This window comes from Ambystoma mexicanum, chromosome 13 (genome assembly GCF_040938575.1).
Source record: "Ambystoma mexicanum isolate Mex_15411 chromosome 13, UKY_AmexF1_1, whole genome shotgun sequence".
In the NCBI taxonomy this organism is placed as follows: domain Eukaryota; kingdom Metazoa; phylum Chordata; class Amphibia; order Caudata; family Ambystomatidae; genus Ambystoma; species Ambystoma mexicanum.
Window position 1 is genome coordinate 728,094,158 of NC_090938.1, and position 27,292 is coordinate 728,121,449.

The following is a 27,292-nucleotide window of genomic DNA, read 5'->3' on the forward strand; positions in this document are numbered from 1 at the left end:
GTTTAGGGGGGAGGCAGAGACTGTATATTTTTTGACAAAAATGTAATTGTTTTCTACCTCCCAAAATATCCCATGCGATTCAAAGACAAAAGTAAATTCTCACACTTCCATCTCAGAGGTTCTCTACTGGGTGATCTAAAATGTCATCACGTAGCCTACAGTAATTCTACCGGTATGATATCTGTCCAATATGGTACCTGGAGTGATATAACTGAGTCGAATAAAGGTTTGGTTATCAGCTTCATGAGTAATTTCAGAGACAGACCCAGAAAGGTTGCAGGAGTGAGGTCCACTCACTGTGTCCGGTTAGCGCGATGACGACTGGGCGTGACGTCGGAAGTGACGTCATGAGCTGGCCGTGGGTTCCTTTGACATCACAGGTAGTCCAAGAGCATAGTTCCAGTCCAAAAGAGAATGCAGGACTGTGTTTACCCCTTAACTGAGTGGGTGCCATCAAATGTAAACAAAACCCGGTCCATTTCCGGAAGTGCAATAAAGAGGAGAATAAAGTCAACGCGAAGGGGTAAAGAGGGTAAAAGCTGGGAGAGGGTCAGCGTGAGGACAAAATGCAGGCCGGGGGGATGCCTCATGCTTGCTTCTCCGGTGGAGGACGTTGTTTTTTGTTCTCCTTGTGCTCAGCGGGGAGGAGGAGGAGGAGGAGGAGGAGGGAGGGAGGAGAGTCCTGAGCCCTCCCATGCCTCGCCTCCTCCCTGAATCAGCATGGAGGAGAGGTGGGGGGGCTCTGTGAGAGCGAAGCCGTGAGTTTCAAGGCCCTCCCCCCACCACCACACACCCTCCTCCCGGCCGCACACAGCAGCACACCACCACTACCTCCGCGTCCCCCATCTTACCTCAGCCAGCGCCTGCCGGAGGGCCGCTCGAGGGGAACAAGGCCTAAACTACAGTCCGGGGAAGCCCAGCGGGGTGAAGGCCCGGTGCGAGGAAGAGTAAGCGAGGCCGGGACTCGTGCGGGCGGCCAACTGAGGCCCGAACTGGTGGAGACCGAGGCCTGTGGATTGCCTCTTCCATATTTCACCGCTTGCTTCTGTGCTCTCGCCCAACTGAACGGCGAAAAGAACACTTTATTTGTGTGGGGGCGGGCGGGGGGAAGGGGCTCCCCCACCGCCGGCGAGCATGGACGAACAGGGGCGGCTGATGCAGGGCCGGGGCCTGCCCGGGCATCCCCCTCTTCAGGGGCCCCCTGGTCTCCAGGGCCTCAACCCCCACCAGGACAACGGAGAGCCCCCGCGGAAACAGGACATCGGAGACATCCTGCAGCAGATCATGACCATCACCGACCAGAGCCTGGACGAGGCACAGGCCAAGTGAGTGTGTACCCCACCTCTGGCAGAGGGCTACTGCACCCCCCCCCCCCCGCTCTACCACGGCGTTCCCCACCGCTCAATAAGCACCGCATCCCTGGTGAGGACCACTAGACCATGCCCCCCCATAAAACCACCCACTTTAAAACAGCCTGAATGAGGCGCAGGCAAAGTGAGTACGCCCCCCCCCCAAAAAAAATCCAAGATCAGCTCTCACAACGCACGCACACTGTCAACTAATAATGGCACCATTAACGCCCTCCCCTGCTCTTTATCCCGTGCCATGTCTTCTGTCCCTTTTTAATGTATATTTGTAAATCGTAGTCCTTCTTTTCGTCAAATCTGCCCTTTATTGCTACTTTTACCTTCCACAGCCGCCTCTGCATTGCAAACTATCCTCCTCCCTGCATCCTGTAGTTCTCAATGTGTTTTTCCACTCCCTCTTCCTGACTTCGAGATTTCGTCCTCCCTTTCACGTACCTCTGCCCCCCGCCCCTGTGTCCTACGGTCTTGAATCTGTGTTTTTGGCCCCTTGGTGTTCCCATAGAGCCTTTTTTTTGTTATCTGTGCAGGAAGCATGCCCTGAACTGTCACCGCATGAAGCCTGCCCTGTTCAGTGTGCTCTGCGAAATAAAGGAGAAAACTGGTGAGTTTGACGCTCGTTTTTTAAAATGTGTATTTTTATATTGTTTGGCGGCAGGTCACACCCCCTCACATTGAGGGACAGAATGTGTTGGCTGACAATATGCTTAAATCCACGAGAAAAGTTGTCTCCAATTGGGCTCCTGGTGTATAGCTTCTGTGCAAGGTGTTTAATGGAAGTTGGTTAAAGTATGAAGTTTTCGTGTAGCGCTTCACTACGGAGTCCTCACTTTTAGGGCTGTGATAATGGCTGCTGTTAGCCTATGTAATGGTACTTCGTTTATCTACTGTATAACAATGAAGGGCTCAGTCGACCCAGCCTAGATTCGAACTTGCAAAGTGCATGCTTGTCACATTGTCGGAGGCATGGATACCTACCTATCCACCCGGACATGTATAGTATCGACAGTGTAGGCTGTGGCTTGGAGTCTAAGGCAGTTTAAGGGGTTGTGTTGCTGTCTGGCTGGGCTCATGCTATTGCTAAGTTCCACGATCCCGTTCTGGGTCCAGTACTTGAGTAAATCTTTTATTTTTCGGACGTTTTAGTCCGAACTTTGGTTATATTGAGTCACTGAGGACGTTGCAGGCTTTTGTTTGAACGTCTGAAAGCAAGTGGATTTATGTGGGTTGATTACTGGTTTATGTGTGGATGTCGAGTGTTGGGGGGGATATTGGGGTGCCCGTTTTTTCCGGTATCCACAGCCCTTGCTCCAGCCCTTTCAAGGTTGGTTTGATTTGATATTGTATTTTTGAGCTTTGTGCTCTTTTATTAGTGTGTAATATGTAGTCTGCTGCAATGCCAGTGACTCTTCCCTTTGGTGATCTTTGCGCCCCCAACCATAGAAGGGTATGGTCTGGCTGTTTGGCAAAAAGCCATGCATTCGGTGTCTGTCTTCATCAGAGCCACTCTGAAGGGGGTGGGGTGTAATAAATGTCACACGTCCGTGCTAATTGCAAGCAGGAAAACAAAGCCTCGACCCCCGGCAGGACTGCTGCAAACTTTGAGAGGGAGCCATCTTGTTAAAGGGTCACTTCAGAAACCTCAAGGGCATATGTTGAAAATACATGGCAAATGGTTCGAGTACTTTTAAAATCAAAAAGTCAATATGTGGCTGCAATGCCAGGAATATATGAATTGTTTACAAAAGCTTAAGAATCTGGTACAATTCACTCACCAAGCCAGAAAAAAACGTATGCGGACTTGTACTACTCCATACCGAATACCCAGACAAAACTGATGGGGTGGTGCAGCGTAATGTGCTGCACCCCAGGGAGCATTCCATATTCCCTTAATGCGTTACGTCTCAGGGCTCCGCATGCCTCCCTCCACCATGCTGATGGTGCTGATAGAAAAAAAACGGGATCCTACTCGCCGGATTTTCTGGCAAAATATATTCCCTAAATAAAAATACCCAGATTACTAGCAAGCTGGGACCATGTTCTGCTGATCTGCATGCATCTGCTTCTTTTCTCCACTAACCCATCCCGTCCCTCTTCCAGTTCTCGGAAACTAGAGGTTGTCCACACTGGCAACTTTACAAGAGCAGGTAGATTCTAGCAATAGCTGGAAAGTGGTGTGTGTAGCTGGGCACAGGATGCCAATAACTAGTAATAAAAATGGCCAAGGTCTGAGCATTTGTAGGGCAAATGTGGCAGTGCATGGCTCATGAAGCTGAGCATATGATCATAATAAGTGGAACATGAGTACGCAGTAAGTCTGAAGGCAGAAGCAAGCTAGTGACTCCTCATGGCCAGTTTCTAGCCACCTGATGCTGCTGCACATTTTATCCATGTTAATTAAATAGGAATGTACTCCGATTGTTTGGGTCACCTCTATTCTCCCGCGAGCTGAACAAACTTTGTTGTAAGTTAGCCCATTATAAAACGTCAGGAAAGTAAATATCCTGTTACAGGTGCATGTATACATGTCGAGTTACAAGCTACTAGTTATGCTAAAAAGGTCAATGACCCTGCACTACTCCACATGCGCACTATTTCTTGCTCACCAAGAGTCTAATATTGCTAGCCAATGGTAAAGTGCAATTTTGATGACTTTTGTGGGTACTGGTTAATTATACAGATACTTATCACATGATGTGGGTCCTTAAGTGCATCTTGAGAACGCCTGCTAAAGATTAATAGTGGGTGCCTTGTAAAGGCAAGATTTGACAACACAGCCATTCTGTTCAGTCATTAAGATATATATTTTATTTGTATTTGATCCTAAAAGAATCTTTACAAAACTTTTATTTCAGATTAATTCAAGTATATTAATATATATATATATATATATATATATATATATATTGCAATTTAGACCCCCATGCTTTGCGAACAAGCACAATCTCACCATGTCACGCCATTAAGTGTGGCTTTGGTGGCTAAAATCGATACTTTTCCATAGATGTTTTGACACATTTTATACGGGTCATTGTGATGTGTTGAAAATAGCAAAGCTTGGTCTATGGCTAACATCAAATAGATTTTTCTATGTCCTTGATTTATAGACTATCGGATTTTGGTTCTGGGGCAACTTTGCAGGCCTTCAAATAAGTCATTTGGGGACTGGTTCTTGTTGCGTTTCTCCAGTTGCAGTTGGCTGAAGGTGATGATGATGGAAAGGGCATTTAAGTGTAGATTTCGATATAGGCTCCCACTTACCCCTCTGATTGGGTAGAATTCCTTCACCACCTTTTTTTTTTCTTTCTCCTTTAGCAGGCTTCAAAATTTGCACTCACTGCTAGGATTGTGATGTGTCCTGGCGAGTAAGTAATGGGGTGCTCTGTATATGCGGAGAACAAAGGGAAGATGCACTTTTTATGCCTGGCTAGTTACATTCAATTGAAGTTACTGTCGTTAAATCACTTATTTCTATAGTTTTGTTGTCAACTGTTCTCAGCCTCCCCTTCGTCTCTTCCCTGAATCCACGTCTTCCTCTCACCTGACTTCACCATATTTCCTCACGCCCGTCTTTGGAGCAAACTACCCATGAGTCTCTCCGTCCTCTATAACAATTCAGGGCAACTTCAGGTTCACCTCATGCAGTGCCTACCTCATCACAGCTTACACCCAGTGGTCTTCAAACTGTGGCTTGTCCGGGAGGCAGGGGCATGAAGCTCTCTAACATGAGATGATGGGGCTATTTATGTTAGAAAATATCTGTTCTAACTTGTTGGGGATTGGGAAGAATGCAGAAACAATGTTTTATTCAAGGGGGACTCCATATAAAAAAACATGACTACCACTGGCTTGCACTAAAACCTCCCTGCGTCACACTCAACCCGCGAGCCTTGCCCCTCCTCGCTGCCTAATATGTATGCATCCATGGCTGTACTTTGGTACATCAGCCTTGCTACGAACAGCCCCTAGGTTAGCGCTAGCACTGCACTATAAAGAACCTTCAATCAACAGAATGAATAGCACTTTTTGCTGTTTTGGCCATGTTTCCTTTCACTACCTTCCAACATCCCAAGTATTCTTCTCCTAGTCAAAAATCGACTAAGACTGTTCATCTCATGACTTCACGCTGGGTTTCAATTTTCATGCAGCACCGGTCATTGGGCCGGATTATCCAGGTTTTGGCAGAAAGCGTCTTCTCTTATCTCTGACTCGGGGGAAATATATTTGTGCCCTTTCATGTAATTGATCTGATTCTGCTGCCCGGACTCAAACTCTGGACGTCGAGTCCAAAGTCGAGAGACTTGCCCACTGCACTCTTTGTGAATATGCCTATTCGTATTGTACTCTGCAGAAAATATTTAAGAACAACTTTGTACGTTCAAAAGATGTGCATCTTTAACCTTATACGAGACCCTCCTCCTTTCTTGGGTTAGTTTCCAGTTGATAATGTCTTATGAATTTTCTTTCCCCATTTGTATGGCCTCAATGCACTTTGTGGTTGGAACGCCCTCAGTGACCGTAGTCAAAGTTCTGGAAGTTCTAAGAGTTTTAGATTAGGAGATGCATTATCGCCAGTTTAGGATTTGGGTAGCTGGCTAGGCTCGACTAAGCAGCTCAAAAAAGGTCAGGCATATGGGTGGGCGCTGTTGGTGGTTTGCGATAGATTGCTGTTGTTGAGTCGATGTGTGGCCACCTACACCGATTTTTCTCTTTGTTGTTGTTCGCTGTATGCTAGTGGCAGAGCTGTTGAGGTACGTCAGGTGTTTCAGTGTTGACGGCTATATGCACGGCTAGACCGCTTGAGCATAGCCACAGCGGCATTCTATGGTGCATGGACGTTTGGCGTGCCTGCAGCCTCTGTCCACAGATGTGGTGTGGGGGTATACATACCGTAGGCTTCGAAGTTGCTCCTCTTGAACGGTCTTTGCCTAATGCGGACAGCAGGGTCTCATTATTCGTGGTCTCACTGGTCTGGGCAGTAAAGGTGGGTGAGATTATTGAGGTGTGCCACAGCGAAAGCTGCTGGCTTCCCTGGTGTATTTGTTAGGTAGGAATGTTGTTGTGCATGGAGTGACAGTATGTCGGGTGAGCCGCTGCGAATGCTGTCTGACTCTGTGTTGTAATTGGTTTAAGGGAATGCTGGGCTCTTCAGTGTGGTTTCGAGAGTGGGTGGATTCAGGGGGATGTTATGGTAAGAGCCAGGAGTTTAGGGCCTTTAATTTCACCGGGTTTTCAGTGTTGCAAATGTTTAGCGGTGGGGAGTTCCAGGTGACTGGTGCTTGGACTGGGAAAGAGGATCGGCCCAGCCTGGAGGAGTTGTGAGGTGGGACCACTAAGCGAAATGCTGTGCATGATCTCAGATTCCTTGAGGGCTGGTTGGGAACTATTTTGTCTCGAAGGAATTCCGGTCTGGTGTTGTGGATGGCACAGTGTGGGATACACATGGTTTTAAAGGTAGTGCATCGACCAATAGAGGACTTTTAGTGTAGGACTGATGTGTTCTCTGCCGGGTAGGTAATGAGCAGGTGGGCTGCCGCGTTTTCGATTCTTTGGAGTTTCCTTAGTTGAGATGCCGGAGAGCCTAGGTAGAGGCAGTTTGCATAATCTAGGCAGGACAGGGTGATGGAGTTGACGGCCGAGAAATGGTGGGATAATAATAATTTAGCATTTATATAGCGCTACAGACCCTCATGTATCTGAGCGCTGCTTACTATTACCCACGGTGTGTGTTGCTCATTTATCGACCTTGGAAGGATGAAAGGCTGAGTTTGGCCCAGCCGGGATTCGAACCTGCGTTAGCAAGCTCTGCACGGATGTCAAAGCGAGCGCTCTACTCGCTGTGCCACTTGACCGACTAGGGATAGGTGAGATAATCCGTAGATCCAAGAAGCAGATTTTACATACGGTAGTGGTGTGTTGGGTTTGAGTCCAATGTGCAGCCAAGGTTTTTCACCACGTTAGAGATTGTTGGTGCTTGTCCTAGGGGTTGAAGCCACGGAATTGGTTGGGGGAGGAGGGCTGTTTTCCCGCAAGCTAGGATTTCAGTTTTCCCAGGGTTGAGGATGAGGTTGTTGGTCATCGTCCAGTGGTAAATAAACAAGAGGCATGACGATAGATCTGGAATGCCATAGCCTTGAGATTTTGAGGATGATCTGGGTGTCGTCTGCGTAGTTGTAGCAGGTAAGATTGTATGAGCGGATGATTGCATGCAGGGGTATTGGGTATCAAAAATTAGGGGTGGTAGGGATGCTCATAATCTATTGTATTATATATTTATATAGTGCTCTTTCCTTGGTTGAACGCCCTTGGTGACCATAGTCGATGTGGTTGGAAAGTTCTAGGGTGTTTAGTTTAGGAGATGGGTGTGTGCATGGTGCCATTCTAGGACTTGGGTGGCTGGCAAGGCGCGACTAAGCAGCCCAAGACGGGTCAGACACTTGGGTGGGCGCTGGTGAGGGTTAGAGATAGCTTGCTATTGTTGAGAGAGTCTATGTGAGGCCAGTTATACCAAGTTCCTTTCGAGTGGTGGTGGCTGTATGCTAGTGGCAGAGGTGTTTGGGTACGTCGGATGTTTCAGTCTGGACCGGCTATGTGTGCACTAGACCGGATGCGCTTAGCCGTAGGCCTGTACATGCATGGATGCTTGGCCGTGCCTGCGGCCCTTTTCCACGCTAGTGGTGTGAGATATACGTACCTTAGGCTGCGATGTTGCTCCAGGTCTATACCAGGGGGGGCCTGGCTTTCATTATGTAGTAGATATCTGCATATATTTGAGAGTCCCGCATGGTGGGTGGGAGTGCCACTCCCAATGATTCAATTTGAGTACCAGGCCTTGAGAAGCCACCGCAGGGACTGATAATCCTGTACAATTGGAGGGGGGCCCCACACCCAAAAATGTGCAGCCTGGATAAGTGAGTTGGCACAGCCAAATCCGAGAGCCCTGCACAGTGGGAGAGGGTCTACGCCTGACAATGCAGTTTGTGTGAAGACGTATATACGGTAATTATGCAAGAACTCGTAAAACTGACGTATATAGTGGGATTATGTAATCGTTAATTATGCTAAAGAAAATCAATCACACATTTACAATAATTGGCAATCATATTTGTACAGGATCATACTCTCCGACCATGGTGTTGCTGCACAGTAACTGGTGCAAGCAAGCCTAACCATCCGCCGCCACCTCAATCTCATGGCAGCAGGCCGGGAAGGGCCATGGAATGGGGCTCAGTTGGAGATTCAAGCAAGCTTAACCAACCGCCTCAATCTCATGGCAGCAGGCCTGGGAGGGCCATGGAATGGGGCTCAGTTGGAGGGTGGATGTTAATTCGGGGCTTTTTGAGCTGTCCAGGATCCCAGTCAGTTATGCAAAGTAAACTTTAATCAGCTTCTTTTCACACTTGTGCTTTTAACCTTGCATGGCTTTTGGGGGGAGGTCAAGGGGGATGTCTCCGGCCAGTCTTTGGTTCTTCCTGGGTTCCCACGAGGATAGTCCATGCTATATCGATGGCCTTCGGATCTACGCCAGCAGTGGCCTCCACTGTTGCACAGCGTACCGCAGAGGCCTTCCCATCTTTTGGAATGCTGTGATGTACTGTAGATGGAAAGAGCTATATGAGTACACGCCTCAACTTTAACAAAACTGGACTTGAGCCCTACAGAGGAGTTTCAGATGGGTCACTGCCCCAGAATCCTCGCTTGCGCGAAAGGCCCACCCCCTTCCAGATTTGCACGCTGAACTAAATAACTAAAGCTACTTTCCATGAACAACATGGACCGATTTTAAAGTAAGCTTTTCTGTTTCGTCCGAATGGTCCTGTACGATGAAACCTTCTTTTGTCTATATGGCTGTGGCGGCTGCTAGCTCTGACTGCGGTACACTAATAGATGCGGCCACAGGGAACCTTTCCTTGCATCTCCAACTGGTGCCATACACGCCTGGGACGCCACAGTTGACTTTTCCTTACACCGCTTTGCTGCTGTGCCTGAGTGTCAATGCTCGATCTCATTTATGCGATCTGTGACGTTTGGCAAAGCTGGCGTGACACACCTCCTCCCTTCGCTCTGTCGGGCAGTTTTCTTATTGTGGGGTGCCTTGGGATTGCAGCCTCGCAGTGGCCTATTGGGCAGTTCTGACGGGCTGGCCCAACAGACAGTGTGAGCTAGTTTCATGGGCAATCTGTTCGCCTGTTTTACTTTGCAGGGAACGAAATAAAGCTTTGATGAGCAGGAGCTAGAAGCAGCTCGTGGGTATGGGAGCATCACCTAATAAGTGCGAGCTAGCTCTGGAGAGCAAAGCACTATGATCCAGCTTGCTGCAAATGGAACTACCATTGGACATGCATACTATGCCTTTGTCCATTCCATGTGAACCATAATGCTTCACTTGTTTTATTGGTGCCTAATGCGCGTTATTGCCACATCAGTGTGTGTTTATAGCACTAGTTGGACTGGATAGGCAAAAGTAATTCCTGGGAACTGTTGGTGTCGAGGGAACTGGGCTCTTCGGGCTGCTGCTATTGGGCAAAGTAGCTCCCAACCACTTAGACCCCGGTTATGCCACTGTTACTTCTGCCAATGCCACCAGGTGCGTATTCTCTGCATTACATACCACTGGAAGAATAATAGCGTGTTATCACTTAATATCGGGTGGAACTCTATATGTTCAATAAATACACCGTATAGAAAAATGTTATGCTCTTACTTCTGATTATATACATACGTCAAAAACAAATATATTCTTGCAATAGATTAATGTTCATTTATCAGTCTATTTTTGACTACTATTCCTGATTTATAGTTCATATTATATGAAATATAGGTTATGGGTGAAAGGATCGAATACAATGGATCGAAATGATATAGTTTCGAGTTAAAGGGACCAAAAAGGCCGTTTTTTGCGGGGTGGAAGGAGGGTCCCTAGAAACCCTGTTTTTGGTGTAAAAACCACTTTTCCTTATACAGAAACCAAAAAAATATATACATTTTTGAAAAAGGCATTTGATTTTTTTTTTTTTTTTTTTGCTCATTTTGACTCGACCCTATTGTATTCGATCCTTTGACTGGACACCGAAATTGTTGGTACCTCCTAGCTTCAACATTTAAAAATGCTTAAGTTATTGTAATACCTGCTTATTCTTGTACTTTAATAAAATATTTAAACAGAAAAAGGACACATTTTCAGTGGATTATTTTATAAGCGAGTAAACGACAAAACAAATTGTTTTAGTAATTTTTTTTTTTTGCACCCAGCTTTCATGCACATTAAAAGATGAAGGTTCGCCTTTTTGGATCAGCAGTTATAGTTTCTTCATGCGGCACTACGTGTATTACTGGCCCAAACGCATCCACGGAGCTGTGCAGGTGAAAGCGTGGGCACAAGCACCTTACTTTCTGTCGGTTTGCCTTTTTTGGTTTTTGTTTTATGAGTATTTGCCATTTGTAGGGAGCAGACGTGGCCGATGCACCTTGTCTGTAAGGCTGCCCGGCAACCAAACAAAGTTTGTCATTAACTCGTGATTTGCAACTCACCCTTGTGCCCGCGGTTATTTTGTTCGTCTGACATCGATGCCGTGGCATGCCATTGCAGCTGGCACACTGCAATACAAGCATTTTCTTTTCGCATTGAAACGGCGTACATCGAGGTTTGGCAAGATGCCTATTGTTTCACTGTAGAGTCTGCATATGCTAGCCCCCTTTGCTCCTAAACGCTTGCTCCCGTATGTCTGCCTTCAGGTTAATTCTGTTCTTGATTTACTGTGGCAGGCGAAGGTCTACTTGTTACAGGATGGCTTGTGAGGAACTTGAACAAACATTGAAGACTTTCAATTGTGGAACTCCCGGGTCTTGGACATCTGCAGTGTTCAGTTATAAAATGTAACTACCTGTGGGCAATGCTGCTTTTTCAGTTATTGAAGAAAATGTTGGCGGATCATTGGACAGTCTTGCGCTATATGCTTGTTGGCAAAGAGTGTTGGTGCCCGCCCGCCTCCACAGATAAACAACACCAAGCCTCGTAATGGCCATTCGCCAGAGGACTAAAATAGTGCAACTTTATTTGTGCAGAGCTTTAAATGTTGTTGGTGGGTTGAGATTCCTCTTGTAGATAGAGGGGCGTAGTAAAGGAAAGAAAGTCGACCACAATCGGTAGTCCCCGGCCCAGGTTTCCGTGCCTGTCACTCTTCAGAGCCTGCTCTTCTTTCTGTTGCTGATTCGCTCCGTGCCAACACTCTTCACTTCCGGGTCTGTCGGAAGCATTTGATATATGGCATTTGTAACGCGCCTATATACAAGTGTTTCAAGGCACAACGAGGCAAGGAAGGGGGAACAGAGGGAGGACAGAGACCGCAATTTTACTAGGCCAAGTGACATTGAGGTGGCGCAAGTGCAGGCGAGGGGAGAAAAGTGGCAGGGGAAAGGGGAGGGGGCAGTGCTCTACATGGGATCAAAACAATAACAAGAAGTGCGGCCGAGGGACTGTGGGGTTACAGATGCAGACCCAAGAGCAAGGATTGTCAGGGGGGGGGGGGGCAGTGCAACTGGGCTGGTAGGGAACTGGGCCCAAAATCGGAGGGGAGCCAGGTGACCGGTGCAGTATCGAACAGGGTTAGAGGAAGAGAGAAGGCAGAAGCAAAGGGGGAGGTCTTGAGGTGCTTCCGGAGATGGTTCTCTTCGAGTTTAAGAGAGGCATGGAAGCCCCAGCCTAACAGCCTCCCTGCCTGATGACCACTATCTCCTGCTTGTTTCACTTGCTTTTCTTGGTCTTAACAACTCTGTCCTCCACTGGTTCCATTGCTATCTTTCTAACTGAACGTATTATGACACCTGGGCTGGCCAATCTTCTCCTTCACTACCTCTTCACCATGGAGTCCCTCAGGATTCGGTACTGGGACCTCTTCTCATTTCACTTTACACTTCACCAGACAATTTCTCTTGCTTCTAGCATCACTTCGTTCAGGCTATACCATCACTTTTACGCTGATGACTCACAGCTATTTCTTTTCTTCACTGCATTTACCGAATAACACTATTACTTCTTGCCCCCTTTCTATCCAAGTCTTGGATGTCTGCTAATTTTCTTCATCTTAACCAATCCAAGACAAACGTTGTTTTCTTTCCTGCCACTACTAGTCCTCCTTCGCCTCAGGTCTTAAATATCCTTCCTTCTAACTCCTTGCCAATCTCTTCTTCTGCCTGTAATCTCAGCATACTTATTGATTCTTCTCTTAACCCCCCCCAAACTCCCAAGATTTCTGCACTTCCATTGCGAGATCCATCATTAACTCCTCCCTCACCTCTGGCATTTTCCCAGCAGCATTGAAGACATCACACTTAAAACCTCTCTTGACCCACTCCTTCCAGCCAACTACAGACCTATTCCTGCTCCCAGCTTTGCCTCTTCACCGAATCCAACCTCCTCTTTGGCCATGGCCAATCTGGCTTCAGGCCTCCTCAGTGGAACTGAGACGTCCCTAGTCATCTGGGATGAACTCAAAAACACTGCAGACACACAACTGTGCCACACTTATCCCCCTAGACCTTTTGGTGGCCTTCAGCGCCATCAACCATAGCATTCTCACTGACCCACTCGCTCGGTATAAGTGACAATGTTATGTTGTGATTTATACTGCACACCACTGCCATTTGCATGTCTCCAGGTACTCTGGCATAACTGAAAAGGAAGGAGGGCTTAGTAGGCTAGAGAGGGGATGCGCTAGATGTGCTGTTGGTAGCTTCAGTTTGAAAAAGAGTTAGGCAGTGTTTGTAGAGTGTGTGTGGGATGGTGTAGTTGGTTTAGTTTTCTGTTGTGTGTGTGTGTGTGTATAAGTTTGTGGGTATTTTTGTTTGGTGTTTGAGGGTGAGTATGCAGGATACTGGAAAAAGTTAGTAGGGTTAGTGATGTGAAACCTACATTTAGAACACTGGGCAAAATGCAAGATGGTAGGCAGCAAAACCTACATTTAGGACACTCTGGCTATACTAAAAAAAAATGCAGCTCGATTAACAAAGTGGTTTTACTCAGAAAAGAGCAGCTAAATATGAGACTATGGCTACAATCCAATTACGGCTAAAAATAACACTGGCTATACTGAAAAATACAGCTTAATAAAAACAGTTGTATGGTGAAAAGGTAGTTAAACTGGTTGACTATACTCTCAAATATTGCACAGTGGCGAAACAGCAGCTAAATTCAACAAAGTGGCAAAAACATTCAAAGCGCAGCAAGAGAAGGCCGTGGTAATACTGAAGTTCTGGTAATTAAGACTGTCAAAAAATCGTGCATATAGAACTGGCTATGTGGCTATATAGCCTTCTATTACCTGGGAGTTGCTGAAGACAGTTTTTAAGAGCCCTGGCTGGGGTGCCCGAGGCAAACTGGCAATGGAGGTGCCTTTTGCCGTGGTCCTTAGCCGGCTTCCTGGGCAAGGCTACACTCAGGCTCTCGGTAAGTGGGGTTCCTGGAAGCCTAAGCCAATCACAGTGGGCGTGGGTGGGAGAGGGGAGGGACGTGTGCTGAGGGAGTTAAGGGGAGGGAACGTAGGGAAACGCAACATGGGTGGCACTGAGGTAGCCTGAGTGAGGGAGGTGCAAATAACCTTTAAAGTGGATCTCCTCTTTTCTCGCCAACAAATCACCCTCCCATGTACACCTTGTCACCCTGCCCTGTCTGAGGTTCCACAGGGCTCCTCCCATTCTCCCCTTCTCTTCAGCCTCTAAATGAGCCCCCTCCTAGCCCTCATTTGCTCATGTACCATAACCTGGTTACAACTGCGCAGACAACGCTGAGATCATATTTAAGATCCCCAAGTCCTTCCCCCCCCCCCCCCCAACATCCTGCCTCATAGACCTAGACCATTGAATGACAGCCAACCACCTCTTCAACCACAGAAAGACAAAAATCATGATCTGCGGGAAGACTGATCTCTTCCCCCAACCTACCCCTAGGACATTTTCTCCACATTAACTCTGTACCCAAACCTTGCTATCTACACCTTTGCATTCTCTGCTGCATCTTCCTCTACGTCTCCTGTCCACACAATCCTGCCAAATCATCCTCTCCCGCCATGACTGTTTATTTTTTTTGTTGTTTAAAGGGCAGACGTAGCTCAAGAGCAGTGTAGCACTGTACACTGTTGGTACCCATCATTTGGATGCCATCTTTTAACCCCATAAGTGCCAAGGACGTATATCCTCATCCTTTTTGCATAGACATAAAAACAGTAGTGCAGTACTGTGAGGTCTTTGTGTCAGTTGGAATTATTCCATGGTCAGGTGTTGAAAGAGCCATGTTTCTAGAGATTTGCGAAATTAGGGAATTGTGGTGGCATTCTGAGCCGATGGTGGGTGCATGACGAGAAGGATTGTTTGCGGGTCCTCTGTGCGGACGAATTGTGAATCAAGCCAGTTGGTAGATTTGCTGCGCGAGTAGTGTGTGCCACCAGATGTGTGGAGCTTAGCCGCCAGGTATGCTGGTGTGCTGCTTGTGACTGCTTAATAGATGATACATGCAGTCCTGAACAGTATCCTGGCTTGGAGTTGAAGCTAGGTAGTTCGCAAAGGATGGCAGTAAATCGGTCAAATTTCCATGCTCCTTTTTAATAAGACATGCTGCAGCTTGGTGTACTGCTTTTAGGGGAGCCAAGTGAGCACCCGGGAGCCCTGTCAGGAGAGCATTACCCCAATCCATGTGCAAGAACACAAGGGACTGCACTACGGTCTGGAGGTCCTGTGGCGGGATAAACAGTAGAGATTCCGAGCCAGTTGGGGCTTGGCTATATGTTTGTGGAAGGACCGGCTGCTGTTGGACGCCTAAGGATGTCTGCTGAGTTTGACCGATGTGGTCTAGACGCATATCATTTTGCCATTGTTAGACCAGTTGTTTATTAGCGGGTGAACCGATCGAGGGCAAATTGTCTTGGGTGGTTTTAGTATGAAGTAGGCAGTCAACATCCAGGACTGGATAACGGCCAGGTAATCGCGGAGACGAATTATGTTCTGTGCGCTATTTACTCTCGTGTACAACTTGAGTATTGTCTACATATTGGCTATTTTGGTATCATGAGGAGAGTGCCCAAAGGCTCCGTGTAAAGGTTGAAAAGGAATGGAAGGTAAGCCAATTCAGGACCGCGCCTGAGAATCCCATCCTGTCAGCAAGGAGCAAGAGAAGGATGCAGTGTCAACTGTGTTGCATTCAGGCGAGAGCTCAAAGGGGATGAGGCATGAGTCGCCCGTATCTCCGATTTGGAGGGCATCATCCACCACCTGGATGGTGGCTGTCTCATTGCTACCCTTCAGGCGGAACCCTGATCGATAGTCATTCGGGAGGTGGAATTGTTAGATTCTGGCAAGTAGTTGTGTAGCAACGACTTTTTCCAAGATTTTGTCAATAAACGAGAGGTTTGAATTCATTTGCGCGACTGTGTATGAATTTTTTTGCACTTTTTTCTGAATAATAGATGGGGGCTGGGATAGGGAATATGTCGGGGGGGGGAGGGGTCTGTGAAGGACTCTGCAGAACCTGCCCACCTCGCATTTAAATTGGAAAAAAATTGCACAAAACTGCATTTTTTTGAAATTCTATTCAAAGTTCTGCCTCGTTTTCTTTTCGGTGGTGTAGCGTAGATCCTTCCTAATGGCCTGTATTTGGCTAGGTCGTCTGGATCTAGGGTTGGTTTTTTCAAAAGGGGCGTATGAGAATAGTTTTTAAGGGTTTCCGTTATTCTCGTTCTGCGTGGGAAGAATTGATGATGCTGAGGAGCGCATTGAGCCCTGGGCCTGTCAGTTGTTTAATGTTGGAGGTCGGAATGAGTAACAAGTAGGTTTGAGGGAGGCAATCTTTTCTAGGACATCTGGGGGAAAGAATGGAGAGAATTCGGTCCAGAGGGGGCAGTGTGCGTGCAGGGGGTGCTAATGCAGTGAGAGGTTGATTTGATGGTGTCTGATTTTTTTTTTGCCCATTTTTTTCAATAAAAAATGTGATTCCATCACATTTTTTCAGTGATGCTGGTACCTCCGGGTCTGGTGAAGGCCCGGTACAATGCTTTATTACTTTTTGCTCCTGTTGTGGTGGCGTAGTAAGCAGCTTTAGCCTCGGTAATCGGAATCTTTCAGTTTGCACTGAGAGGTTTGAGGTTGTGAGGTCTCCCGAGTTATGGTTTTTGCACCACCATTTCTCCTGGCCTCAGAGTTTGTTGGAGGCCAGCTATGGGGTGAACCATGGGGCGGGTGGTTTGGTCTTTGGCCGGCTGGATTTTAGGAGGGCATGAGTGTTCACCAGTTTCATAGCAGAGTTGTTGAATAATTCCAGGAGACCTAAGGCATTCCAAGTGGTGGGGAAGTCTGCAAAGTTTGATTCCAACTCATTGACTGGGAAAGTTTTGAATGAGCGGCATTGAGTGAGGGGGGCGTTTAGCCTGACCTTTGTGATCCGTAGGTGACTGATGATGGGATGGCTGTGTTCAAACCAATCAAGTGGGATATACAGGTGATGAAGGGGGATGATGTGAAGACTAAATCTTGGGTGTTTTTAATTGTGTGTGGGGGAGAGCACAATTGGCTTAAGGTCCATGGATGCGGTCCGTGCGAAAAGCATGCTTCCAGTGTGGTTGTCTTGCGACTTGTGGATGTTAAAATCGCCAAGAAAAGACATTACTAGAATGTGCTAATTTGGCAGTGGAAAGTAAGTTGGAGATGTCTGTAGTGACTCCTGTGAGGTGGTCTGTAGATGAGGTGGAATGTGATGTATTCCTTGTGCGATGGAGGGAAACGGCTGGCGAGAGATTCAAATGAGAGCATGGCCAGTCACTCCTGTGAATGATCGCCCCTCCGCATCCTGCCCTTCCTAGTGGGTGACAATGTTGGATGTAGTAGCCTTGGGGTAGGAGGACCGTGAAAACATGCTGAGGTTGAAGTAAACCATGTTTCACTGGGGAGCAGGAAATCGATGTTGTTGTACAAAATGAGGTCGGAGATCTCTGCAGTGTGAGCGGCTGCTGAGCGAGCATTGATTACCATGCGGGTGTGAGCATGTGGTCCGTGGGTGGGGGCGAGGGCAATATTGATGAGGTTCGCTAGGGTAGCTTGCTGGGGCTGCCCAGGGCAATTGGCCATTCACACCATAGCGAGCGGTGGTGATTGGCTGTGGAGGGAGGAGACACATTGTGATGTATTTTGGTGAGTAACAGTAGCAGCGATTCCTTTGTAGGTGAAATGCAGTTAAGCGGGCCAGGCCCCTGGCCCGATCCGGCTCAAACAGGTGAGGTCCTTGTCGTCGCCGGTCCTTTGCTGAGGATGCCTAAGAGGGGCTGATTAAATAGGTGATGGGCGGAGCAACTGAGTGGCAGGGCATGGTCACGTGACCAGCCTGCTCAATGCCTACTCTAAACTCCTCTGAATTTTTCATACCTTGAACTTGGTCTCCCAAGGGTGTTCGCCTTCAGCACTTTTGAGACCATACCAATGGGAAAAGGCATAATACATACAACAAATTACATTACGTTACTTTCCCGTTCCCTCCATCTTTTCAATATTTGAAAAGCTAGACTTTTAAAAAAAAATGTTTTAATTTTTTTAATTTCATGAGACAAACCTTGTATCTTGGCTTGTAGGTTCTCATCTTTTCTATTACTCTCGTCTTTTGGGTCTTCCAGCTATTCCCTCTTCGTTCCGTCTTTAACTTCTCGATCTATTAGTCTTCTCTTTTCTGTCTTCTTGTGACTATTTCTCCAGCTTTGATTCCTTGCGCTGGCTCTCATTTAAGTCCTGCTTGTGCTTCTATTTTCTGTCTTGTATTTAAATCTCTTCATAATATTGCTAGTCTTTCATCTTTCTTCGCTCCATATCATTGTATTCCCCTACACATTCCTTATGTTCGGAGTCTCTTCTTACTGTTCCTCGTCCTCCCTGTGCTTCATCCTGTTTCTGGTCATTTTCTCTGCTCGCTCCCTTCATTGGAACGCCCTTCTTCTTTCTATCTGTTCCCTTATACTATGTTTCGTTCGCATCTCAAGCACATCTTCTTAAATGTGTATAGCATCTTCACTTTTTGTACAGTTTTTTATTTTTTTTTATTATTGTGTAATGTGCTTTGGTGTAAAGCGCTCTAGAAATACGAATATAAAAAAAGTAGATAATCACTAGTGAAACCAGACATTGCAGTCTTCCTAGGCTTCTTGATTTTATGACGCCATTTTTCTTCCTCCCCCTTGCTGTACAGAATATACCAGTATGTATTCACCAATCCCCCTGCGCCCCCCAGCCCCTTCTAGATTTGTCTTGCACCCCCTCCTCCATGCTAAGGTTGTTGTCAGACTATCGCTCCCCTAGGTTGAGCCATGCACATTCCCTGCCTTTCCCCTTTTGGTCTTTGGCTCTTGCAGGGAGTTGTCCTAAAACCCTTACTAGGCTTGCTGCCAGAGGGTGGCTTAATCTTGGCCCACGTTCTCCCTCCGAGCCACAAGCAAGACTTGCCAGGAGAGTTTGCACACCCCGAGAGGTACATGGACCACACACAAGCATTGTTGGAGCTTGGATCCCCCCTGTCCCCTGAAGCTGCCAGCAGCCATGTACGTGACTTACAGTCTGAGAAGAATAAGAGACTTGCGATGCTAGGAGACACAGCTCCTTCTAGGATCTCACCTGCGTGGATGGGCCCTTACACAGAAATCGCAAGTTGGGTGAGAAGGCCAGGGCTGGGCAGGTGGAGGGGCTGCGTTTTAGGATCGTAGGTGAGTGTACAAACCACTGGTCCATTAAGCACCCTACATGGCTGCCTCGCTGCACATTGACTGCCGTCTTAGTAGTAGGAAAGCACCTATTCTATCCAAGCCAGGCTAATCCTTAATACCTACTCTGTGCACCGCCTTGAAAACTTCAAATCTACTTCACCAAAGTGAAAATTTTAACTTTCCACTGAGCACGCACTCGCTGAAATGCATAGATCACGGCAATCTTTTCTTTTTAACTCTACAGTATGCTCTATACTCGGCTCAAAGAACGGTGCTAAAGGCATGGATAATCCTACCGATACCACTCTTCAATCGCCTCACCCTACTAGCATGGCCTGACCAGCAATGAATATGGGAACAACTTCTATAATCCAGTTCTTCAAACATGTCATGAAAAGCTAACACATGACGAAAAATAATCTGCTCCCCTGGTTGAGCTGCTAGTTTTAAGCCCTCACAAGAATGTGGGTTAAAGGCAACTTCATCCATCCCATTTGATTTTTTTAATTTTTTTTAAACATTTTTTTAAACCAGGGAGTTGGGCATGTACAGTATTGCTCCCTGCTCTGAACTCTAGGGCCTGAAATTGAAGTCCTTCTAACGAGTGGTTGCTTAGTCCAACGTGAACCTAAACATGCAATTTGTGACAGAAGTGATATACTACACGCTGACTGATGACAAATCATTCCTTGAGGATTTCCTAGCCCTATGACACCATCTACAAACAGCATCCCCACAAATAATACAGTTGGGGGTTTTAAAACTTGTAGGTGAGCGCACACGCCACAGTCTAGATGGCAAACCTTTCAGCATTGGGAGTTGACCAACTCCCTTGGGCTCCAACTCGCACCATAATGCTCGCCGGACCAATTGCGGCTGCACAGCATCGACGCAAAAACTTCTCAATGCAAGCCCCTCAGATTACCCTCCAACTTGTGTTGGGGAAACCCCTTATTGGGCAATACACAGCCAGTGTTTTGGCCTCCCCCTCAATGCAACGTACACATGAATGATATATGTATATTTTCTTGTTTTAAAAAATAGATTTCCTTAAAGCGTAGATTTGTTTTAAACAGATTCCCAGAGTGCCTGCTGTTTCATATTGTGCTTTCTAATATCAATTTATGTACACCACCATAGCAGAAAATGAAATGGCGTTCGTCTTTGAACTTCAATCTTTGACCAGATTCGCATATAAAACATACCCGTTTGGGCACTGTGGTAAGATGGACAAGAGGACCTGCTTTCAGAATGTCCGTTTTATTAAAGGAAAGAATGCATCTCTTGACCCTGCTGCTGTGATGATGCTCAAAGAAAATGATAAACCAGTGCTAGTCAGGATGTCTTGCAGAAAAATACTGTCCTCCGTCCAAACCTAATCTAACCCAACAGCTGCCTCTACCACTAATACAAAACAAGGTACATTACCCTGGAAAGGGGTTGTGTTTCTCCCAAGCGCTCCCCTCCCCCCATGTAGCTTGGCCTAGTGGTGGCTGGTTTCTGACACCCAGCCACAAATGTTGTTGATTTTCTCTTTGGATATAGGCCTGCATTTGCATTTAAAAAGAAAATGTCCTTTATGCTTTCTCTCTTTCTGGTAGTTTGCTCTGGATTCACCCCAAAGGTTCTTATCAGTTCAAACGGGTCGTTAAAAATCTATCCAAAGGTTTTGCAACTGTACTTCTATTCTGATAGAACAGGCTTTGTGACTCTGTTCTTGACTATCCTCTCGTAACTGGGAATGCCTCTGGCCTCTGGTTCAACTGCACGTTTCTGCAATTTCCCCTATTCACCCATGCTTGGTGGTTCATCTTGTGAGTAAGTTGGTGTGTGCTTACTGGCTTGTCTGCTCTTAGGTTCTTCAGTTTTACTCCCTTGTGAGTTTTCTTGCTTCTTAGCCCAGAGTGGGCTAGCCGGCTCCTCAGCTGTTTGGGGATTGGCCAAGCTTTCACCTACCTCGTGGGGTACCTTGGTGCTCAGCCCCTTGTGGTCTAGGTGGCCCATCAGCCGTTCTGGATTTCTCAATACTGTAACTCCAACATGCGGTCTTTTGGTGCCTCAGCCATCCACCCACCCGCCCTCCCACTCCTTTGCTTTTGCCGGGTACCTGGTTCTCTGTGACGTTGCTCATTGGGGGAGGTGGCATCTCAGATCCGTGCTGACCACGACAGGACTCCTTCGTGGTCTGCTAGTCTGCTTTGGTTACTCCTGTCTGCGACCGAACAGGACTTTGCGTCTGGAATGACAGACACTGGGATACCGCTTGTGGGGTGGCTATGTCTTTGTCTTTTTCCTTTTATTTATTTTTTTTCTTTCGGCGGCTCCGAGCTCCTTGCCTTTCTTTTTCAGCAGGCTTCTGTGTTGCTTTGCCCACCACGCCGACTGTGTGGCACTGCCTCCAGGCTCCTCCTGGAGGGTTGATACTCCTTCCTCTGCGTCTGTACGCAGACTTGTTTCACACCCTTTGTGTCTGGGCCTTTATGTTCCTCCGTAGAACAGGATAGGAGCATGCTTGGTTCCGCTCTTCTGGCATGGATGTTAACAAACGCAGGTCAGAAACCAAACTTAAAGGGCCTGCACGTTTTTACCCTGCTCAATTTCCATATAGCCAACAAACACTATTCTGTATCAAAGGCACGTGGTTTAAATTCTTTACTTGGGTATTCCTTGTCCCCTAATGGGAGGGCGGGTCATCCCCATTGGGATCATGCTTGCCCTGTCCCGTAGGGGTGTTAATCATAGAAGGCTCGACTCCCTAGACTGAAGGGGGTGGCCTCCCCCTTGGGGAGGTGTCTAATAGCCTGGATTTGTCGGTCTGCTGCTAGGGTCCTGCCAGTCATTCTTGTCGTCCACGCTTCAGATCTGCAAGCTCTGCTGTCTACACAGCCACAGAACCTAGATGCCATGTTCAGCCAGCTGAGCCATTTGCTACCGAAGGCCTGTCTGCTCCTCCGCACTCAATGCCGTCGAGTCTTCAGGTATAGCTGGCTCCCAACATCGCTTGCTGCCCCTTACTGTCTTAGAGCAGCAAGCCATTGCTGCTGCTGAACAGGCAAGTATCGTTTGACTCGGCACCCACCTTTGCCGAAAGCACAGATACAATGCCGTGAAGCCTTGCTCAATGCTGTTGAGCACAGAAGAAAGAAAAGGTACTGTAAAGAGGCCCTGTACCTGTCCCCTACCTGTTTCACCTTTTGGGATCCATGTGAATTTTAAGCCCTTCTTCTCATCTTTATTCTGCATCAGTTGGCTTCTGTCGTCCAAGAGCGGTCAGCAGCCTGCAACACTTTAGACTAGAGGCTCTTGCAAGTATTTTCTAAAGTGTTCAAGAACACTTCACTTTCCCTCAGAGCATTAACCACAGGAGAGATTGCCATGGGGACGCGTGGGTGCGCATGAGCCAAAAAGCAGGACAATTCAGGCATGCAAGTGCAGTAGGCTATCTGGTGGATATAGCTAACTGCACACCCTCCTCACCTTGTGAGTGTGTTTATCACCGCATGGGTATGTGTGTGTTTTTTTTTTGTTTGTTTGCATAGGTGCTTATTGAGGGGGGGGGTGTGTGTGTGTGTGTATATGTCTGTGTGTGTGTGTATATGTCTGTGTGTGTGTAGGGATGTGGTGCGAGAACCAGTCTCATTGATGGTAATACCTGGTGCACTACAGGATTACCTGGTCCAATTATTGCAATACCTTACCTATAAAGGGGGGTGCTTGGTCCTTTGGTCCTTTCTCTCTCCCATCTTTCTCTCCACATGTGGTGTTCCCTAGATTTCTAACCTCTCTCCATGGCTCTTCAACCATTACTTGGCTCCTCTGGCCCACCGCATCTCCACCTTCTGTTCTAACTTTCAGTGTGATTTGGATGTCGCTTCGCTCTCCTTCAGGCTCCCCTCAGCCTCCTCTGCTCTCTCGTTCATTCCTGACTGTCTATCCGCGATTTGGGAATGGTGTGCCTCCAACAATCTCTGCCTTAATGCCATCAAGACTAGGATCCTTCTCATTGGGACGAAGTCACACTACCATCTGCACCTCCTCAGGTATTCTTCCTTTTCTCACTTTCCCCCAGAAGCTCAGTCTCCAGAGCCCTGGTTCTCTCTAGACTGGACTACGTCAACAGCCTCCTTCTAAATCTGCCTCTACCTTTCGCCCTTTGCAACAAATCCAGAACAGGACTGCAAGACTTGTCCTTGGCCTCAAGGCTAGGGATCGTATCTCTCCAGTTCTGAAATCTCTCCACTGGCTCCTGGTGGCTGCAAGGATTAAGTACAAGACCCTCTGCATTGTCCACAAGGCTTTCTGGGGCCAGGGACCACACTACATCCAACTCTCTCTTCCTAAGCATCTTTCTTCTCGAGCCCTCCGCTCATCCACCTCCAACTCTGAGGCTCAGGCTCTTCACCAGGCAGAGAGTGGGGGGTAGATCTCTGTCCTCAGCCGGGGCCTCCCTCTGGAACAGCCTTGCAGGCTCCTGCACGACCAGTTGCCCCTTGCACGGTCTCTGGGCCTCTCACCCACTTGGTGACTATATCTACAACCTTACAGTCCCCTGCCTCTCTGCACTTACTTGAGCCACCCCCCTGGCAGCACTTTCCGTGTCTTACCACTGCACTCTCCTCCCTCGTTCCCCCCCCCCCCCACTCTGGCACTTCTCCTCTTCCCTCCCCCTCACACTATCTGAATGACACAAGCCCTAGTAAGATCGTTTGTTCTGTCTACCCCGTCTTGTCGCACCTAGAAACACCTGTGTACAGGCGTGTTATAAATGACTTATATCATGTTATAAGAATGTTTTGTTTATATTGCTCCAGTTGCCACGATATGGTCAAAGAGCATAAAGCTTGTCCAGAGTGGTATATTTTGCCCCACCAGGGTTTTTCAGAGCTTGATGTGTGAGAAAATAGAAAAGGGCAGCAGAGGAGGGGAAATGGCAAAGAGGAAGACTGGTTAAATGCACATGTCAGATTTGTACAGCGAAGTGAGGGAGTGACGGGTATGGTGGGATAGGACAGTATAAAATGGCATGTTAGGAGCCCAATACCTGGGCCTATGATCCCTGGATCTCGACATGAAGCTTAACCTGGATGTTTCATGGCTGTAAGTGCCCGTATGAGCTGGTACCTGATCCTAAGGCGGCACCACCCCTTGTTGTTCTGCCCTTTGCCCCATGCTTCACTCCATATACCTCCTGTGATGCCTTCTCTACCGTTGCCCCATACCGAAGTTTTTCCTAAGTCCTTTTTCTTCTGTGCCCCTTAAACCTTTGTGTGAAACCCAAACTATGGGCTTTGGCAATGCTGGGTTGCGCTGGATCATCCTTGTTTCTGGTAAATTATGCAGACTTTTTCGGGTAGGCTAGACCCAGTCCTTTAGCTGCAGATGAGGGTCCCAGCGTAGGCGAACATAGATATGAAACAGCAGATCACTCCCATGTGCAAGGGTTGACCCTGATTAGTGTAAAGTGGTAGGAGATGGAGACGTGAAGGGAACCCAACATCGTAGTTTCGTAACCATTTTAGTTCGAGTCTGTACAACTGGCTTTGGGGAGCTGTTGTCTTTCAGGATGAAGAGTTTGTATCTTTCTAGCCCTGCTTAACTGGGAGAAAGGGGGGGCCTGCAGGGAGTTCAGCAAATGTAGGCCGGGTGTTTCAGTGTCTGTGTTGACGAGACAGATTTTAAAATGTTTTTCTTCCGATGCACTGTACCGAGTTCTTCTAATATGGGGGCCAGTTTTCTGCGATTAATAGGCCTCCAAAGCTTTCTGTGCTTTGTTTGCTTGTGTTATTGAAGGTGATGTCTGGATTCAGGGCACCTTCAAAATCGCTCCTGCGCTTTGCAGGTCCTTGGCTTGGGCTATGGGTGGCTCTGACTGTGGGGCGTGTAAGCCAGCGTTTTGGGAATTGCTATATGTAACGTATTGTTAATGCACGTAGCTGCATGTCTTCTGTGTGGTCGAGACTTGCTCATCTCTGCCAGCTAAACCATCCCTTTAGTGTAAGTGGACTACTCGTTCCATGGCTGTGCATCTGACCTGATTGATGGACCTGCCACTGCACAGCTGCAAGGTTCTCCCTCCAAGGCAGCTGTGCTGGGGATGAGGTTCAAGTCTCCAGTTCATGGAATAAGGTTTGAAAAGCCAGAAGTTGTTAGAAATGCTGCCTTGTCAATCTAGTGATTGAGCCCGCCCCCAACCGTCCAGTGTATTTATGGTGTCCGTCACTCCCCTGTGATATCAAATAGAATGTCTGTTTGTTTTTTGGATTTGCTACTGTGCTTCAGTGACTGAGCCATGGGGTGTATGTAGTGTGCTTGTTTTTTAATTAAAAAAAATATATATTATTTATTTGCATTTTTAAAGCGCTCACACAGCCCGTGGGCATTGAGGCGCTGTTACAGGAACATGTTTCTCTTAGTTGCGTATTTATAAGGCGCTTAATAACTGGAGGTTTCGAAGCGCGGACCCGGGATTCGAACCTGTTTCTTGTGTCATCTTGTTTCCAAGGTGAGCACGTTGCTGCTGAGCTATCCTCCTGGGACATTATGTAATGTGTTAGTTACAAACTTAACACACTCCATAAGTGGTATGCCCTAAAAATTCACAAAGTACATAAACAGTTACACAATCCATACATAAAGGACAATTCGATAAAATGGGTACAAAAAGCTCAAATCCTTTTGGAGAAAATGCATAGGATAGCCAAGGATACAAATAGATATAAAGTACCTAATGCATTTCATTTAATTACTCTAAAATGAATTTGACATACAAACCCTATTAACGGTCAGATATTCTAAAAATATAAAACGCACAATACCAGAATTATACCATGTAACGAGATAGGATCTTTCGTTATTAGAGGAGTTAACCTTTTGCATAGCTGGATCACCGTAAACCAAGTTCGATTTAAAAATGCCAGGTGCAGATTATTGCTACTGGTATTGTAATTGTGTATATTGATAACGTGCTTACTACCCAGAGGATTCTAGGCGTAGACCCGGATATCGAACCTGTGTTGCTCTGCGTCTTCTTGCTTCCAAGGCGAGCGTCTGACCCCCTGAACTGCCCTCCTGGGATAATACTTCCAAAAAGACACGCCTTTTTATAGAATCCAGGATGGGAACAAATTCACTGAGGTATCGTTTGTATTCTGCACCTAATTTTGGGCATTCAGTTATCCCCCGCTTAGCCGTTTCGATACACTCGGGGATTTTGCAGCTCTAACAGATCCTGTTTTTCCATGCAATTAACTGGTTCAATTACAGTCAAAACAGGAAGTCGATTTATGAGGAACAGGAGAATGAACCTACGAGTCGCTGAAGATGTCTAACTTCTCGGGTACATGTATATATGATCTTAATTTTGACAAATGGGCGAATTATTTATCCAATCTCAGTGCCCGACCTTTCGCTCAAATGCCTTCTTCAACTCAAAAAAGCCCAAGTCCCAATCGGGGCACCCGTCAATCACTTTGAACAGCGTTAATACTGAATTCATATGGACTGAAGCCCTCTCAGCTTTCATGTGCTGTCCCAACAGACGCAGCAACGGACATACAGAGGATCTGCCAAGGCTTTAATGTGTCTTTGCAAGTGCACCCCAGCCCCCTTCCTCTACTAGTAGGTGCAGAGGCCTTTTTGCGTTGCAGTAAAGCAAACCCTGTCGGCCCATTATTTCCCTGTACCCAGCACCTGCTTCTTACAATGAATGCCCCTCCCCCCTCTGTATTCCGTGGACAGCAGCTCCAATCGTTTTAAACGCCTTTCCCTTTCATCCCCTGCGTTGGTCCGCTGCCGTCCACTCCTCGCGTTTCTGTATCTCGCCCTATACAGAAGCTGACACTCGCCAGCTTCGCTCGCACACTTTCTGCCTTTCATTTCCAGCTCGAACCTTGAAGAAACCGGCATCTAGTTGTCAATCTGAGATGAATGTTATACTTCCTATTGGGGGAAGTTTCGGGAAATCCTTTAGGAAGCAACGCCCTGGTTTCATCCCCACTTATCGTTAGGCAATTAAAACATGCTATTAATAGGCTTTATTTTTTGTAGCTAGCAAATTCCTTGAATGAAGAGCATTTTCAACATGTAGGCCGTCTTTGCATCGCTGAGGCCCTCTCTGTGGAGGGTGCTGCTAATGCTACAGGCCGGAAAACATCACGAGCAGTGCAGGTGACATGAAGGGTCAGACACGTGCACCGGTTATTC

At 47.2% G+C, this 27,292-nt stretch overlaps 1 protein-coding gene across 2 annotated transcripts in view; it reads left to right on the forward strand.

The window, feature by feature from the left end:
• Window positions 1-696: 696 nt before the first annotated feature.
• Window positions 697-27,292, forward strand: part of PBX2 (PBX homeobox 2) — a 157,403-nt gene continuing 130,807 nt past the window's right edge. The window contains exons 1-2 of one of the 2 annotated variants that reach the window (XM_069634944.1): window positions 697-1,325; window positions 1,895-1,968. In XM_069634944.1, the coding sequence (XP_069491045.1) occupies window positions 1,135-1,325; window positions 1,895-1,968 (265 nt within the window). In that variant the 5' untranslated portion in view covers window positions 697-1,134. The remainder of the gene's footprint in view (window positions 1,326-1,894; window positions 1,969-27,292) is intronic. The other variant, XM_069634943.1, reaches the window with a different exon arrangement.